The following is an 18,444-nucleotide window of genomic DNA, read 5'->3' as shown; positions in this document are numbered from 1 at the left end:
CGGTGATTGATTACGATGACGGCAATGGAGAAACCGACCATTAGAATCGCAAACCGCCCAAACACAACGTCGAAGAGTTTGTGCTGATTAATTGGGCGGTTGTTTCTGAAACCATTCACGAAAAAGAATGGCTGAGTGGGCTTGTTGCGATAATAGTCACCCCTGGACAAAATGACGGATTATGCTCACAACACGGAGCAATAGACCCGCGCAGATCTGATGCTGCGATCAGAAGAACCAATACCCAGTAATATCAGAAAGTGAGATCTAATAGTATAGGAAGACTAAGATAGATTCTGGTTTGACCTGAAAATGAAATACAGAAGAGCACAGATCATAGTATCGAACAAGTTACCCCAAAAATGAAAATACGAACCGTTGGGGATCAGAAAACCGAAACCAGAAACACGGAGTAATTTGCAGAGAGAAAGAGATATTACCACGAGAAAATAGAGTACGAAAATAGAATACAGATGAAAACCGACACGGAGAACCGGAGCTAAGGACACAGCAAAGTGAGATATCGATCAGAAAGAACGATTACCCTGAAACGAAGGCGACCACTCCGGCCAGCTGCGACCTCGTGGGATTGGCGAAGAGGGCAGACATAAGAGGATTGTCAACCGGTTGTAGATGAACCGGGCTAGTCAGAATGGTTCAAAAGAGAAACAAAGTACGTAAACAATCAACGCATCAGATTTTGCATGTGACACATGGCGCTCATTCCTCAACGGGCCGCTGGATGGCCGCAGAATGAGGGCCGCAGAGGATTTAAACCCTGCCAACTGAGCCACTCTTTGGGATTGAGAGGCTTTTATTTTTATTTTTTATTTTTTTTGAAGTTGGCGAGTTGATATTATATGGGAGATGGGGAATGTTACTAATATATGTGCCGCCGGGTGGGTGCGAACCCAAGACCTCCCCATGGGAGATTGGATGGGGACCGGGGAGATTGGGTTGACGGCTCAACTAACTTACCATTGGCTGAGAGATTTTTATTATTGCAATGCCAACGATGGGTTAATCAAGTGGTCAATCAAGTGGTTAAAAACCCGCCCTCTCACGGTGAGGTCCTGAGGTTCGCACCCACTCGGCAGTGTATATTAGTAATTTAAATCCCACTCCATAGTAACAAGCTATATTTCCAAAAAATTAATAAAAAAATACAAGTGTAAAATCATAGTTTTTATCATTGGATGGACATGACCGCATACAATACATGGATCTCATAAGTCATGACCACCCATGACGGAAAATAAAGTTTCTAACATGTATTCTCTTGAAAAACAAAGCATTCAGAAGTCCATGCCTTTTTCTACTTAACACCGTTCAGGGCCTTAAGTGTACGACCTTAAATGATTCTATTTTTTTCCCCTGGTGAAGTTACCTGATTTTTTACCATGCCTACAAATGGAACAGTCTACATAAGTATTTGAACTTTTCTATTCTAGAAAGTACTCACGCATTCTCAGGAAGGAAACTTTGTGATGGACAAACTTGCCTCTCATGTTGCTCTATCCCCATCTCATTTCAATTCTCTCAGTTTTCTAATAATACTTGTATTTTACTTGGAGGTTCTATGCAAAGTTATGGTTTATTTAAAAATAAAAAAGAACAAACAAAATAAAAATGAGCAAATTGTATTGGCATTTAAAATGGAGGCCTTAATGTACTGACACCCCAATTTATATTTAAAAATCACAAAGACCTCAAAATTAAACTTGTAGTGGGTATATTTGTCTAATTTATTACTGAAAATAGTCCAGACACTATTTATTATAGGGATATTTTTAGAATTGAAACAAAATAAATATTGATTTAATTGTTTTCAGAGATAAATTGGACAAATATACACAATAAAAATTTAATTTTGGGATTTTTGTGTTTTTTAAACATAAATGAGAGTATAGTGCTTTAAGGCATTCATTTTGGAGTGCCAGTGTAATTTGCTCAAAAAATAAAAAGGGAGAGTATCTAGGCCTTCCATTTTGCTTTTGGATCCCACAAATAAGGGATGTCAAATCGATACTATTTGCACAAAATTTGGGGGGGGGATATGGGGGGGGGGGCCTGGGTGGGCCTTAACCCCGACCCGGAAAAAAAAAAAAAAAAAAAATATTTAAAAAAAGTAAAATGGAGGGGAAAGGAAAAAAAAAAATTAGTTGAATGGCTCTATTAAACTAAATCTGAATCGTTCAATAAAATTTTTTTTTTTCCTCCCATTATTTATGGGTCAGTTAAGTTTAACCTAATATCACTGATTGTTGATTCTTGTTGGTGGGAACATCTCTTTGTTCATCTTTTATTCACTCTCAAGCGTTGTTCTCTTCTTTTCTTTTTGAAAATTTAATATGTGATAGAAGGTTAACCGTTAACTTAACTAACTTATAAATAAGGGGAGAAAAAAATAGAAATTTTATTGGATTATTCAGATTTAGTTAATAGATTTGCGGGTATACCTTTAGAACATTTTAGTTAACATATTCACACATCGGTTCAGCTATCACCTTCCCTTAAAATAAAAGACAAAATATATGTATTGTTGTTGTCATGTTGACTGTTGTTGTTTATAAATGTATTACACCAAGTATTTTATAGAGGAGTGTAGGTACTCATCCATAACCGCCTAAAACTAACTCTGGATATTTTCCAACAATTTGGGAGAAGAACAATGAGAGAAGTAATTGCAATTAACTGCTGCAACTGCTTCGTCCTCCAGGTTTCGACTAGCCTATACCAGGGGCAGACCCACTAAGGGTCCGGGGAGCCATCCCCGGATTTTTCAAATTTTGTTATATTCCCTTAATATTTTTATTTTTTATGTTAATTTCCTTCATTTTTTCACTTTTTTCTCTTCTCACATATGAAATATCTCTTCCCCTCAATATTGAGAACAATTTTTAAAAGTAAAATAATAGGTATAAATGTATTCCCTAATTAAAAAATAATTCCTCAATTCCTATTTTTTCTCCCCTCTCTTCTCTCTCACATCTTTTCTTCCTAATTATTTTCTTTTCTTTATAATAGTGAGTTAAAAGAAATTTTTGAAAGAAAATCTTATTAGATATTCAAAATGTCATTTTTAATTAGAAACTAACTCCTCAGTCCCTATTTATTCTCTCATATCTCCTCTCTTCTCTTCTTCTTATTTATTCTCTTCCATTTCTTTCTTTCTACTTTTTTTGGGTGGAATTCTTTCTTCCTATTTATTCTTCCTTTTCTATAAGTGTGGGTTAAAGAAAATTTGGGAAAAAATTTTCTCCACAATTAGGTACCCTTTCTTTTTCTCAATTTATTTATTGTTTCTCCTTTTCTCCTTTTTTTTTATTCTTTTTTTTATTTTATATTCTTTGTTTATTTATTTATTCTCTAATTTTTGTTATTAGATTTTATATTATGAATAAAATGTCTATCGTTAGTAAGGTAACTAACTACCATTGGTTTGCATCTCTTATCTTAAAAAAAATATATATTTGGTTTGCATCTGACTTTTTCGGGTTGAAATCATGTGTATTTTTTTTTTTTGTACTGATGCTTTAATTTATCTATATCTTGTTGGAAAAAAAAATATCATTATCAATAATTTATCTATTTTTGTCAAATATGTGTAAGTCCCACAAAATATATGTGGTTCTAGGTCTTATAAGAGCACATACAATATGTGTGGTGAAAAAGCATTGGTGCTTCCCCAATCTGGACTTCCATTCTTTACTCCCCCCATATTGAATCCTGGTTTCACCCCTGGCCTAGACAAGACTACACTAGTCCTTGGGCTAACTCTGAACCAACTTCTTCGGTCTAATTATTTATTTAATCCAGTTCAGCCTTCAAACCTGGTTCACAACAGTTGGATTTTCTTGGACGAACAGATACACAATTATCACATAATTTTGTTTATATTGTATTCATTTGGTATGAACAATTTTGATATTCAAAATGACATTAGCATGGTTTCATTTGTATTATTTATAGGATAAATTTATGTCTCTCCCTAATATTTATTTAATCCAGTTCACCTTCAAACTTGGTTCACAACGGTTGGATTGTTTTGGTACGAACAGATACAATAATGGTATTTGATTGGGTATTGAACACAATTATCTCATAATATTGTTTGTATTGTATTTATTTGGTATGAACAATTTTGATATTCAAAATGACATTAGCATGGTTTCATTTGTATTATTTCTAAGATGAATTTATGTCTCTCCCTTGTACGTATTCTCTATTTATTCTTACTCCCTTTTCAAAAGTTTTATTTCTGATATTAAAAAAAAAAAGTGAACTTTTAACTCTTCTTCTATCAAGCTTTTAACTTTTCTTCTCTCTTGATATTTTTAAATGATCAAGTTAATCTTTTCTTTTTAACTTTTTTTGTTGGTTATGCTGAATTTTTGTTATTATTTTCTTTCTATTCTCCTTTTCTTTCTATACTTGAATGTACTTCTTTAATTTTATATATTTTTTTCTTTTCTCAACTCTTGTAGAATTTTTTATTTTTCCTTTCGTCCTTTATTTATAGGAATCTATTAAATGTGATTAGATGTATATTTTTCTCTTCTTCCATCTTTTATCAAATCCATTGAACATGATTAGATTTTTTTAATTTCTCTCTTTTCCATAAGGATCCATCAAAAAGAGAGAAGAAGATATAAATAAAAATTAAAACTAAACAAAAACTTTTATAAGAAAAGGGACAGGGAAAAAAAAACACATAATTACATATAATGAATTTTTACACAGAAAAAGAGAAAAAGAAAGAAAATTTGATAAAAATAATCAGCTATTAAGTTAGCCTCACTAAAGCAATGAGATATTTTCCATTTGATTTGGCAATGCTATTTCTAAAAGACTCCACCACGGTAATACAAGCCAGGGAGGATTTTGTTTTTCTGGAATCAGATAAACGACCACCACCGCCAAGTCACATTCCACCCACAATTTCCTCATAAACCAATTCTGTTTTTCTGGAATCAGATAAACGACCACCACCGCCAAGTCACATTCCACCCACAATTTCCTCATAAACCACCAGAGAATTGGTTAGGGAATCTTCGAGGGCCATCACCCAAATCATTTTTACTCAAACGTATCCCTTGTGAACTGTGCTTATCAATTAAGCTTTACTGATTCTCTTTTTTGTATTTTATGTACAACTAAAACCACACCATTGAGGTTGAACCTGAGAAAACAGGTGCGAATTTGCCTCTCATGAAAAATGGAAATATTGTACATGCACATATCGGGTCCTCCTCAATTCCATGGCTGGTCAACCTCTGCTTAAGCTATCGATGACACTGTTTGAAAATACAAATATACGGATACAAGAGGGCTTTTTGGTGGATAGGTAGTAATGTGATCCACATGCTACAGGCTTTGCTTGTCTGCTGCAACTCATCTATCATAGCAGAAGATTTGTAGGAATCCTGTTAACCATATTTCGTTATTGCATGCGGAAGTGAAAAAGCCAAGAGATGACAAAAGCGAATATCATGCAAGCAAGCAAGAAATTCAGGAAGCGATGACCATGACAGAAGCTTGCGTTTTCTGTAGCAGGAGAAGTTGCAGTTGATCCTGCTGTACCCACTGCAGTGTTTGTCTCATTCCATTGCTCCATGAATTGGGTCTCATTTACACCAACAACATTCCGTGCAGTAGCACCACAGATTTCACAGGTCCTACAAAATATAAGGTAGCAGAAATAAATACATGTGCAAATTTATAAGAACCCAATTCCACAGGAGACTTGAACCCCAAAAGAAAAATTCCATTGGAGATCATATATGGCATTAGCCAGAGAGAGAATATTTAACAGCCCCATATCTAATAAAGATCCTTGAATCTGAAACCATTCCAGGACATAATATGATCATCCCATACTTGCTGAATTGGCTGCTCATTCATCTCAACATCCTCATTTGTGCTACATTGAGTTTATCTATAATATGGGTGCACTAAAGGTCTCTATAGAGCATGGCTGTGCCAATTCAAATGACTTTCTCGTAGCAAATCATTTGTTGGAACTACTCCTGAACCAGCTTTAATATGATCATTTCATACTTCCTAATTTTGCCACTTATTCATCTCAACATCCTCATTTCACTATACTAAATTTATCTATATGATGCTTATTAACAGCCAAACAGTCTGTATAATACATAATAGCTTGTGGTAGGACAGTCCTATAAGTGGAAAATGCCAAAGTTCACCGCATTGGAACAAGTGAAATTAAGGTAGTGTAGTAGCAGGGTTTGAAAAGGAAAGTTAGGGTATATCAACCTGGAATTAAGCTAGTTATATAGGAGGCATCACCATGAATAGAAAAAATTCAAGGAAGCATTGTTTTTAAAATCATAGAAGCAGTTCCCTCATCAGTGTCCGTATTTTTTCGGAGAGCACTAAGGGTCACATAAGACACAGCATCATTCATCCATCACAAATTTTCCTTCAGTGATTGTCAATAAGATCAAAGTAAAGAACTAAAGTCAGACACATATTATGGACACCTTAGATTGAAGCCTATAAAAAGCCTCCTATTCAGATTTCAAGGCAATGAAAATTTTTCAAGATTTGACTTTACCCATGTTGAGGTATTGAGGACTTCATTTGTTGGGATTTAATATTTATTAATTTAAATATATGCCCAAGGGCAAAACTAGAAAATCACTTTTAGGGGGTTACAAAATATAAGGTTATATATTTGTAACCACCACATCACTTGAGTGTGAATAATTCGTGCGTGAGATTTTTTCCAGAAAAAGATGGCTCCCTTACTCTCTCTCTCTCCCTCTTCAAGAAAACGTAGGAAGGGTCTTCTTTGTGTAGATTTCCCTTCTCTTTGCTTTAGATTTCTACCATCCTTCCATGGCATTTGGGTTGTGGAATTTATCCATTTCCTAGAGATTGTGGAATCAAACCGGTGGGGCTTTGGTGGAGGAACAAGGACGTGGATCTAAATTACTTCCGCTGCAGATATTCTATATTTAGGAAAGCGAATCCAGGTAAGGATCTTTCCCCTTCAATTATGTAATTGATAGATATGGAATATAACCTACATTGGTATCAAAGCCAGGATTCTCACGATTCTCGGTTCCTCCCTATTGTTTGTTTTTATTGAATGGATCTAATGGGAGGATCCAAGGTTTAATAGGAAACCCATAGAAGAATTGAGAGGGTTTTAGAAACCCTTATGTTTTGTTCGGATCCGAGTGGAAGGATCCTTTGATTTCCCTTATGAAAAAAATTGCATGAATTGATAATCTATGAGAATGCATATTTTTTGTTTAATGTTTGCTGAATTTTTCCATGCATATTTTTTGATGATTTTTTTGGGAGGAGAAAAACGTGATTTTCCTTTTTTTTGAAAAAAATTCGTTTAAGGGAAAATAACGCCGTTTGGTCACCGTGGACCAGACGGACTTCCATCTTGGTCTGATCACAGTGGACTAGACGAAAATTCCATTTGGTCAGACGGTCATCCATCTGGGAGACGGCACTCCGTCTGAGAGATGGAATTTCTGAGATTTTTTGTCTGTCCAGTTCAAAATGTGTTTCTAATTTACTAGACACCAATGGCCCGACAATCTGTGTGATATTTGGGCATTGAGGGCCTAATGGGGCCTAGTGAGAGCTAGTGAGGTGGAAGCGTTCTGTGTGAACCACCTCATAGCATTAACGTGATTGGATGTTTTATTTTATTAAAATTGTTTTAATTATGGGTCTATTAATCATGTTTCTTGCACAGAATGAAACTAGTGTACAAGTCTATGTGGGTTTGCATGAAAATTTGATTGAATGTTTGTTAGCATCTCTTTTGGTTTAAATGCGTATCCCATAGATTGACTATGCTAGAGTGATTTGCTGTTGTTTGTGTTGTGTTTTATGCTAGAATAGTTGAACTCATCCTTGTATATTGTCTTTAGTACAATGGCTGCTACAAAGAGCATAGTTACTGACCTCACGAAAGGAGATAAACTGAATGAGAGGAATTATGACCTTTGGCACCGAAAGGTGCAGTATCTCCTGGAAGAGCATGATATGCTGGTAACCATAAACTAGACCATGTCCCCACTTGAAGAAGCTACCACTGCACAACATCGCAAGGACCTTGAGCTTTACAATGCCTGAAAGAGGAAAGACCAGGTAGCTAGGATTACTATCCTAAGCTCCATAAGGGATGACCTGATGCTTTGGTTTGAGAAGCATAGGACTGCAAAATCTTTGTGAGAGGCAGTGAAGTTCCAGTACGGAGGGACTTCCACCATAAGAGGCCGCCAGCTCGGACTCACTTTTGACGGTTATATGATGCGTTAGGGTCACACCATGAGGCAGCATATAACCATCATGTCTAATATGATTAGTGAGTTGAGCGCATGTGGGCGCCAAAAGACTGATGAAGAGCAAGTCTCTGCAGTCATCAGGTCATTGCCTAAGTTTTGGGAGCATATGAAGATCTTCTTGACTCATGCTGATGAGGTCAAGACATTTGATCAAGTTGCCAAGCACCTTGAGCTGGAGGAGGATCGGAAGTTGGCTGATGCTCTTCATACTGAAATACTTGCCGCTGAAGCTAGCACTAGTAAGGGTGTAGGCTTCAAGCACAAGAAGGAGAAAGTTCAACCTTAGCGGTCCCGGCAAAGTAACCAAGGTGGGAATAGAAATAAGAGTGGCCCCAAGCGTTCAAGGGGGACTAGTGCTGGCAATAAGAAATCACCTTTGACTTGCTTCAACTGCCAAAAGCCTGGTCATTTTGCTCGTAATTGCACTGAGCAGGAGGTATGTACTATGTGTGCATCTTGTTATGTAACAAGTTTTACTATGCTTGCTGAACTAAATCCTTTGTAGATTGTTGATTCAGGTGCGACAAAACACATAACCATCGTGTTTCATGGAATACCATCGTGTTCCAAGAGAAAGCAGGAAAATAACGATGGGGAACAGCTCAAGTGTGGAGGTTCATGGCATAGGCACATGCAAATTAGTTTTACGAGGTGGTCGGATGCTGTTACTCCATGATGTGCTGTATGCTCCAGACATTCAGCGGAATCTTGTTTTTGTTAATTTTCTTATGAGACATGGTTTTAGAATTGTATTTGAGAACAATTCTTTGGTTTTGTATCTAGGTGATACAGTTTATGGTTATGGTTTTCTTCATAATGGTTTTATTGTATTGGATACAATTGATAATTTATCTAATTCTACTAACGCTTTTGTTTGCCAAAATACTGTGTGTATTGACTCTAATATGTGGCATGCTAGACTAGGACATATTGGCATAGATAGGATGAACAGGTTGGCAAAAGAAGGTCTTTTAGGCCAAGGTTCATTATCTGATTTGCCAACCTGTGAGTCATGTCTAGCAGGAAAAGCAACTAGAAAACCATTCAAAAAGGCTTTGAGAACCTCTCTTCTTGATAACTTATTCATTCAGATGTATGTGGACCCATGAATGTGCATACTAGAAAAGGACATGCTTATTTCATCACATTCATAGATGACTATACACAGTATGGTCATATTTATTCAATTTCTCATAAGTCAAAAGCTCTAGAATGTTTTAAGAAATTTATGAGCTTAGTTGAGAATCAATTAGATAAAAGGATTAAAACTCTTAGAACGGATAGAGGTAGAGAGTATCTCTCCGATATATTCAAAGGATTGTGTGATGAAAATGGGATATCTAGGCCACTTACTATTCCAGGGACTCCACAACAAAATGGGGTTGTTGAGAGAAGGAATAGAACCTTGCTAGACATGGTGAGATCCATGATGGCGCAGGCAAACCTACCCATCTCTTATTGGGGAGATGCTTTGTTAACTGCGGCCTATATCCTCAAAAGAATTCCAACCAAATCAGTTCCTTCCACACCATATGAGTTGTGGACCGGAAGGAAACCAGATTTGAGTTACTTGTGCGCATGGGGATGTGCAGCATATGTTCACTCTACTTCTCACCAATATGGGAAGCTTGGACCTAGAGGAAGAAAGTGCATCTTTGTAAGATATTCTAAACTCTCAAAAGGACATGTCTTCATTGGTCTAGATGAGAGTGAGAGGAGGACGGAATTTAAGTCTAGGGATGCAACATTCTTAGAGAATGATTTTCCATTTCTTTCAAAAGTTAACAAAAAATTATCGGAATTCTTTAAGATACAAGATAATGATCGTCACTCCAGGGATTCAAACTCTAGATAATGAACGTGGGGTTCATCCAGAAGATCCTAGTGGGAGTGCAGATATGATAGCTACCTCAGAGGGTGAGCAATCTGACATGCACTTGCGCCGTAGTGGGCGAGGGCTATTTCCTCATCGACATTTCGACATAGAGGTTTAGCCTACATGGTAACTCCTGAAGAGATAGACTGTGAGATGGCTCCAGTTGATGAGCATGAACCGAAAAGCGTGCATGAAGCTCTTGCAGGGACAAGCTCAAAGGAATGGTTGAAAGCGATAGAGGAAGAGTTGGAGTTGATGAGAGTTAATCATATCTGGGACTTAGTTGACTTACTGTCGAGCCGAAAGGCAATTGGGAACAAGTGGGTTCTTAAGATCAAGAGAAAGGCGGATGGATCTATTGAGAGATTCAAGGCTCGTTTAGTGGCTAAGGGCTACTACACCCACGGTACTTCATGTCGGCGATATATCGCCGAAACTCGGTGAAACTCGGCAATATATCGTCATGTTGGACTTGGGTGACATGAAACTAGCCATCGAAACAAAAGTTACAAATAGTCGCCGGAAAATCGCCTGAATCAGTGATTTTTCGTCGAACCGTCGAAATGTCGACGAAATCAAATATTTTGTCATCGACGGCATGAGTAAATCCGTTGTTGGTGCGTTCTAACGCCTAAAGAGAGGAAGAAAATAACTGATACAAGCCGCAACTCTTCCAATTTTTCGATGGACTGAATATTCTGGTCTTCTTTCCATTCGTTGGTAACAAAACTAATCCAAAACCCTCTCTGCTCTCTCTCTCTCCAACTCTTCTCCACCACTGCTGGAAGCCTGCAAGGCTGCAACTCTTCTCCCGCATGCGGCATGACCTCAGTCTACGATCTCTCTCAGTCTGCAATCTCTCTCTCTCTCTCTCTCTCTCTCTCTATGTACAACCGTCTTCTCTTCAGTCTACTCTCGCCCACTAAATGTCGACAACAGGTCGTCGACTTTTCGGGGTTTCGGTGGTGTCGCCGGCCATCGATATGGCAACACCAATTGATACTTCAGACCGTGGCTACACCCAACAAGAGGGCATTGATTATGAGGAAACTTTTTCCCTTGTGGTTAGGTTTGCCTCCATCCGCCTCATACTAGCCATTGTTGCTCAGTTGGACTTAGAGCTTTATCAGATGAATGTAAAAACTGCTTTTCTCAATGGAGAACTTGAGGAAGAGATCTATATGGATCAACCTCAAGGCTTTGAAGCTAATGGACTTGAGCGCAAAGTGTGAAAGCTTAAGAAGTCCATATATGGCTTAAAGCAAACATCTAGACAGTGGAATGTGCGCTTCCACCAAGCTATAATGGAAAATGGGTTTTCTATGCTTGAGGAATACCACTATGTTTACACCAAGAGATCTGATAGTAATTATGTCATTCTGACACTGTACGTAGATGACATACTCATGGCTAGCAATAGCAATGAGCTATTGGAAACCATTAAGGAATGGTTGTCCTCCGTATTTGATATAAAGGACATGGGTGAAGCAAGCTATGTGCTTGGTGTCAAGATTGTCAGAAATAGGCAAAATAGATTATTGGGTTTATCTCAGAAGACTTACATTAACAATGTCTTGACGAGATACCAGATGCACAATTGCAAACCAATTGATACTCCAGTGGAGATGGGTTTGTATTTTAAGCCTTGATATGGGTCCTAAGACTCCAAAGGAGAAAACCAAGATGGAAAGAGTTTCAAATTCCAATGAGTGGGGAGCTTTATGTATGCTATGATGTGTACTAGGCCGGATATTTGTTATGCGGTGGATTTGGTTAGTCGGTACCAATCAAACCTAGACATAAAGCACTAGAAAGCAATCAAGAGGATATTAAGATATCTCAAAGGAACGAGTAATTACATGTTGTGTTACCAATGATCGAATTTGCGTTAGTTGGCTATAGCGATGCTGATTAGGCTGGAGACATTGATGAGCACAAATCAACCTTTGGATATGCTTTCTTGCTGAATGACGGAGCCATTTCGTGGTGTAGCAAGAAACAGACTTGTATATCCCTGTCAACCATGAAAGCAGAGTTTGTGGCATGATCAGCTGCAGTTCAAGAGGTTGTTTGTGGAGGAGATCCTACGACATACTGGATTTATGATAACATCCAAAGAGGCTGCCCTTGTCTACTGTGATAGTACGGCAGCTCTTAGCTATGTCAAGGACCCCAAGTATCATGGGAAAACCAAACATATACAGTTAAGATATCATTTTGTTAGAGACATTATATCAAGGAAGAAAATTGTACTTAAGCACATATCTACTAGTCAGATGGTAGCTGACCCTTTTACAAAACCTATAACCAAGGATGTTTTTATTTCTCGTGTAAAATCCTTGGGCTTGTGTAGATTGTGATTTACTTTTGTACTGAAACTTTATTATTATTGAGTAATATGAGTTCATTCCAGCATTTATTTTCCACTTTCTATGTGATTGTGTTTCTTCTAGCATAAAACGAGATATGTCACTAGGCAAGAGAATGGCTCACTCACACGAGCATTCGCCTCTAGCGCCTTGGAGGTGAGCAGAGATGAGACGGATTGTGAATGACTTTGTGTATGTTAAATCATAATCATGATGTCGCATTGATTTGGAATCAAGATGAGTTTCTTTATTGTGAAGAGAATCAACATGAATGTTCCCACTATTCATGTTTCCTATAGGAGCTAGGAGCGTGTACTTTATGTGGCGCTAGGGTGGTGACAATAAAGAAACTCGGCTTAGACGCAAGAGGTTGCGACTGGACTAAGACATGTATGGTGTTAAGAGGGATATACATTCTTTTGTGTATAGAATGCTCCACCATAGCACGCATATCGTACTATGTGTGCTTAACGATCATTGGAAATGAGGATGGATCCCTGCTCCTTTCAGTGTGTGAGTTCTGGACCTTATGGTCCATTAGTGTTCTTAGTGACTTTCGATGACATCATGAAACGAAGGGTTGATGTGGCTACTTTGGGGTGTTACCTATGGTCATGATTGATTCGACCTAAAGAGGCATTACTGGGAAAAGAGTCAATCCTAAGTGTAGTGATGGTCTTGGCAAAAGGAAATGTTTGATTCAACTGCACCCTAAAAGTGTTTGTTGGCGCCAACTATATGTGCTACAGTAGTGAACATTTTAAGGACAAGAAAGTGATCTCTCAAAGTGATCGAGATACCTTTAGTCTGGTGAGTTTGAATAAACCTAGGACACTGTGGTATACTAATGCTTATTAAAGTGTTTCTTTGAGTGATGTGCCATTCTGGCCTTCTTGGAAGGTTTCTAGTTTGGGGCTCACACGTGTAGGTATATCACCGGTCGCACAACCCATTTTCTAGTATGACTTGTGGATATTAGTGTCTAGGATACAAGAGGTCTATGTATCTGGGATACATAACAAAGAGATCAATATATGTATATCTAGGATATACATGTGTGTCTGGGACACAAGAGGTCTATGTATCTGAGATACATAGCAGAGAGATCAAATGTGTATATGTAGGATATACATGTGTCTGGAACACACTATAACAGAGAGATTAACACTTGCCCTTGTGCAAGTGAGAGATGTTGGGATTAATATTTATTAATTTAAATATATGCCCAAGGGCAAAACTGAAAAATCACTTTTAGGCGGTTACAAAATATAGGGTTATATATTTGTAACAACCGCATCACTTGAGTGTGAATAATTCGTGTGTGAGATTTTTTCTAGAAAAAGGCTGCTCCCTTACTCTCTCTCCCTCTTCAAGGAAACGCAGGAAGGGTCTTCTTTGTGTAGATTTTCCTTCTCCTTGTTTTAGATCTCTATACCATCCTTCCATGGCATTTGGGTTGTGGAATCAAACTAGTGAAGCTTTGGTGGAGGAACGAGGACGTGGATCTAAATTACTTCCGCTGCAGATATTCTATATTTAGGAAAGCGAATCCAGGTAAGGATCTTTCCCCTTCAATTATGTAATTGATAGATATGGAATATAACCTACATTATTAATATTGAAAAAAAAAATACAGAATCATGGGCAAGCATGGCTTGTATGTTATGTACTGATATCGGATTGGCTGTATCAGACAGGTATGAAGGTATAACAATGTTAAAGACTACTAGACAAAAAGGAGACAGAATCCTATGAAAACCTCATAGATGAGAAAAGAATTGGAATTCGACAGAAGCCCAAGTGCCTATCTTCCATGTTCACATCAACATGTTTTAACTATGAATGTAGGCCAACTCTCTAAGAGGTACCAAACAAGGACAACAAGAGGGAATCACCTAATAACACTTTGACATGTTACAAAAATTAGTGAAATCCTTATGCGCCTACTGAACAGCAAGAGTATGCATATCAAGATGGTAAATAGACACAATACTATGCATATCAAGATGTTAAATAGACGCAATACTAAACCTTCAATAATAAAAAGCATCAAAATAGTTTACCTATCTTATGATACATCTTATTTGTAATATTTCAACATGAACACATACAACTGGAGTCTCAAATCTGTTTCTAGAAAACCAGTACACGAGTATCCAAGCAATATAGCTTTCTTTCCAACTCTATTTTCCAATAGTAGAACATCCTTGGCTTTGCTCAAGCAAAAATGGAGCACACCATCTGTATTTACTGATGACTTGGGTATGTTATTGTAATATAAAGTTTTTAGAGGAATTTCCAGTGAATTATGCATAAATATTTTTTCTCTAACGGTTTTGTATGCTTCTTAAAGGCTTATCAAGTTGTGCAGAGGCTTCCTAAATAAATTGAGAAATTCCAAATGTCTGGATCTCAAAAAAGGGGACCAGGAACGAAGGAAATATCAAGAAACAGATAAGAAGGAAATTGTGCTATCTTTACTATTAATAACTACATTTCTCAGCATGCTGATATAGAAGCAGATGTGTGTTTTTATGTTACACAAAAACTTTTCTGCCTCCAACCCTTAGCCACATTGTGTTGCTCATCAGCACCCAATCAGTAATTAATAACCTGGGAAAGCCAAACTGAGATCTTATAATAACCTGTTTACTCAAGCAATCTGAAATGCTAATACTGATAGTCTAATCCTTATGCAGGAGGAGTTGAAATGCTCTAAATCTAGTACTCTAAACAGCTGCACTACATTTCAAGGAAAAAATTAAGACAATAAAAATATAGCAAAACAATGCAACTGTATACAGTATGGGGGATTTGAAGGAACACAACTGTCTGAATTTAAAAAACAAGATGGGGGAGAGCAAGTGGGAAGTTTTATCCTTTATAGTAATTATTTTGGAAAGGTATTAGTCCCATAGCAAGATGTGCAAGTCAATAATTTTCTTAAGGACCCGCTGACTAAAATAACTTGCATGTGAGATTTACTGAATTCTGTTTTCTCAAACAACAATGAAGAGATGCCTGGTTTATACCCTTACAAAAGCATCACAATAAAGAGCAAAGCCCTCAAGGAAGAAGAGAGAGAGGGTGAGAGAAAAAGCATCTGCCAATTTTGTGATAAAGAAACAACAGGTTAGAACATCACTATATAGAACCCCAATGACAATGCCTTCCAGTTAACTATGGAACTCCAATTGATGGCACTTACAAGCTGAATTCACAGACTTCAAAAATCTAATGATTTTATTCATATGATTCAGCTAACTTCTCTGAGACCAGGAAAAGTTTCCTTCCACCACTTCAACAACATAATTTGTTAAAGGTTAAGATCATCTGATTGAAAGTGATATATGATCGACTGGGGGGGGGGGTAAGGTTATGTAATGGGGACAGCATATAATTTTTGAGTCTCCACACAATGCCATGAGCTTAAGATACTACACATACACTTGGCGGCAATTGGTTTCATAATAAAGGGTAAATAAGTAAAAAGAACCAGCAACAAGTAATTGAATCAGAATAGCAATAGAATTTCTAGTATATATCCCGGTACCATGGTTTTCACCCACATACAGATTACATCAACAACTGTAATACATTCACCTTTATATAGGATAGGAAAAGAAGCTTGAATTGCTGTAACGAAATCTTAAAGTCAATTTGCAAGGAAGACACAACCAGAATTTTCAAATTCTTAACTTTGTTTCTTGTTCCTCTCAATTCAACTTAATCTACCTGTTCTTTCCCTAACAAAGTAGCAATTTCATTCTAATTATAATTTTCAAGAAAAGCAGACCAATTTATAAAGTATCTATGGGTGACAATCTGTTGGTGATCTCACTTTTCAACGGTTTTAGTCTTTACCTACCTTGGGAAATTAGAAATATTATTCAAGATTGCAAAGTATCATTTAGGCAACTCAAGCATATTTACAATAATCACTGCTTGAAAGAGGCAAATCCTTTAGCAGATTGGCTAGCCTCTACAGCTGTCATTCCAGCCCCAGATCTCTTCTAATTTCTCTACCCCTACTTGAATCTCATGGTTGTCATACTTTGTGGGAACATTGTTTCTTCATAAATAAATTACTGTTATCACCAAAAGGGGGAGGGGGGGGGGGGGGGGGGCTTCTTAATATTCTAGCTATCGGTAAGTATGTTATTGGTAATCCTGTATTGTTGAAAATCTTATTTGCCACTTTGCGAACTCCAATTAAACTGAAACTCAAAATTTAGCAGGGCATCTTTGGGTGTCCCTTCCTTCAAAATAATATGTCCTTACACTGAGCATATTACTCATGCATAGATAACTAGAAGCAGAAAACCTTTTATAGAAATTCCAAAATAGATAACCAACTCCAGCTACCTCCATGAATAGAAAAAACTCAGTTAAGTGGAAGGCTAAATTATTCATAAATTTATTGTTTAAAGGAGATAGGAAGACATATTTCAATTTGGAAAAGGAAAGGTTAGAGGGTTCGACAATTACAGTTTTATTTCAAACCAAGCATGATAATAGTGTACCAAACACAGAAAGCTAGGGTTTTGTTTTTCTACTCACTTGTTGCCTTTTATCTTGAACCAGGCCTCGGCACATTGCTTGTGCGCCGCAGCCAAATCTTCCTTGCATGAACAACCCAATTCAATAGGAACCCCAGATTCGTGATTAACAGTGTTCAAGCTCATATAACAAATCCTGCAATTCTTCTCCACTTTGGAAGCCAAATGTACCTTGATCTCTGGAGCTCCAGCCTCCAGATCCACCTCCGCAGAACAATTCGACACGCATGAGTTCCTCCGCTGGTCAGAAATACTCCCAATATTGAGACTGGAAACAGAAGAGAATCTATTTTCGTCGAATGACCCATTTCCGGTAGAATCAAACGGGGAATGCCAAGACCGGTCATCAGCATCCGAAAAGCATAAGCTGCCTTCACCCCCTCCTTCTCTACTGTCCAAGGAACAACAATGACTTCCTTCTCCAACATTAGCATGTGGGACGTCTACGATTGCCATTCGCAAAATCCAAAACCAGGAACTTCATAAGCATCAAAAGGAGAGGATGAAAACCCTTCAAACTTGAAGCTTCTAGAACTCAATACACCTCGAAGTTACAGAAGCAACAAGGAACAAAGGAAAAGAGGAAAGCGAAACAGAACATCACAAGCTTTGATTTTTCTTTTCCTAACAAGAAGATGTTTCAATGAAAGAGATTCTTTTGTCAGATTCTCAGTCTGCAGTCAGTCTATAGCAGACGAGAGGGAGCTGAGAACTACAAACTTTAATGCAGAGATTGACGCCTTCGTGTTGCGATTCTGCCGATTCAGGGAAGACATCGTAAAACAACCCAATGTTTAGATTTCTCTTTAAATGAATGAAATATTCCGCTGATTATAAATAAAGAAATGAAACAAGAACACAGATGGTGAGAAACTGAGAACAACACCACCAGTTGAGTTAGGCAAAAATGGTGCGGACTGCGGAGAGAGACTGAACGTTTTTATGGATATATGTAGAAAGCTGAATTAATACGTCAGAAGACCGGCAAAATTAATTTGTAGATAACAAATATCTACTTGTCTTCATCAGACTTTTTTTTTTTTTTTTTTTTTGGCCAAAAAAATAGATTTTTAATTTTTTCTTTTCAATGAAAAAGGAGAAGACTTTTTTAATATATATATATATATATATATATTATATTATTATTTTTTAATTTTAAATTTTTTTTTGGTAAGACTTTTTTATTCTCTTTAATCCGTATGACCTAAAACCAAGGTTCGATATGTCAACTCATGTCGCACACGGCGACACGGGCGACATATCGCCAAAAGTCGCCCGACTTTTGATTGGGATTGGATGAA

At 37.3% G+C, this 18,444-nt stretch overlaps 1 protein-coding gene across 1 annotated transcript; it reads right to left on the bottom strand.

Annotated features, from left to right (window-relative positions):
* Positions 1-5,008: 5,008 nt before the first annotated feature.
* Positions 5,009-18,090, bottom strand: LOC149024258 (uncharacterized). Its single transcript, XM_089144565.1, has 2 exons — positions 17,145-18,090; positions 5,009-5,678 (listed from the first exon to the last, which is right to left on the bottom strand). The coding sequence occupies exons 1-2, from the start codon at positions 17,597-17,599 to the stop codon at positions 5,444-5,446; spliced, it is 690 nt and encodes a 229-aa protein (XP_089000691.1). The 5' UTR covers positions 17,600-18,090; the 3' UTR covers positions 5,009-5,443.
* Positions 18,091-18,444: the final 354 nt, after the last annotated feature.

The sequence above is a fragment of the Hakea prostrata genome, chromosome 2 (genome assembly GCF_041222555.1).
Source record: "Hakea prostrata isolate BN-2017 chromosome 2, UWA_Hpros_2, whole genome shotgun sequence".
Classification (NCBI taxonomy): domain Eukaryota; kingdom Viridiplantae; phylum Streptophyta; class Magnoliopsida; order Proteales; family Proteaceae; genus Hakea; species Hakea prostrata.
Note: the sequence above shows the minus strand (reverse complement) of the source record. Positions and strands in the feature narration are given on the sequence as shown.

What these genes read in the sequence shown, in the direction of transcription:
- LOC149024258 (XM_089144565.1), bottom strand. Translation starts at nt 17,599, where the DNA reads ATGGCAATCGTAGACGTCCCACATGCTAATGTTGGAGAAGGAAGTCAT. An exon ending in TTCAAGATAAAAGGCAACAA is followed by an intron (nt 5,679 to 17,144) that starts GTGAGTAGAAAA and finishes TATATTTTGTAG; the next exon opens with GACCTGTGAAATCTGTGGTG.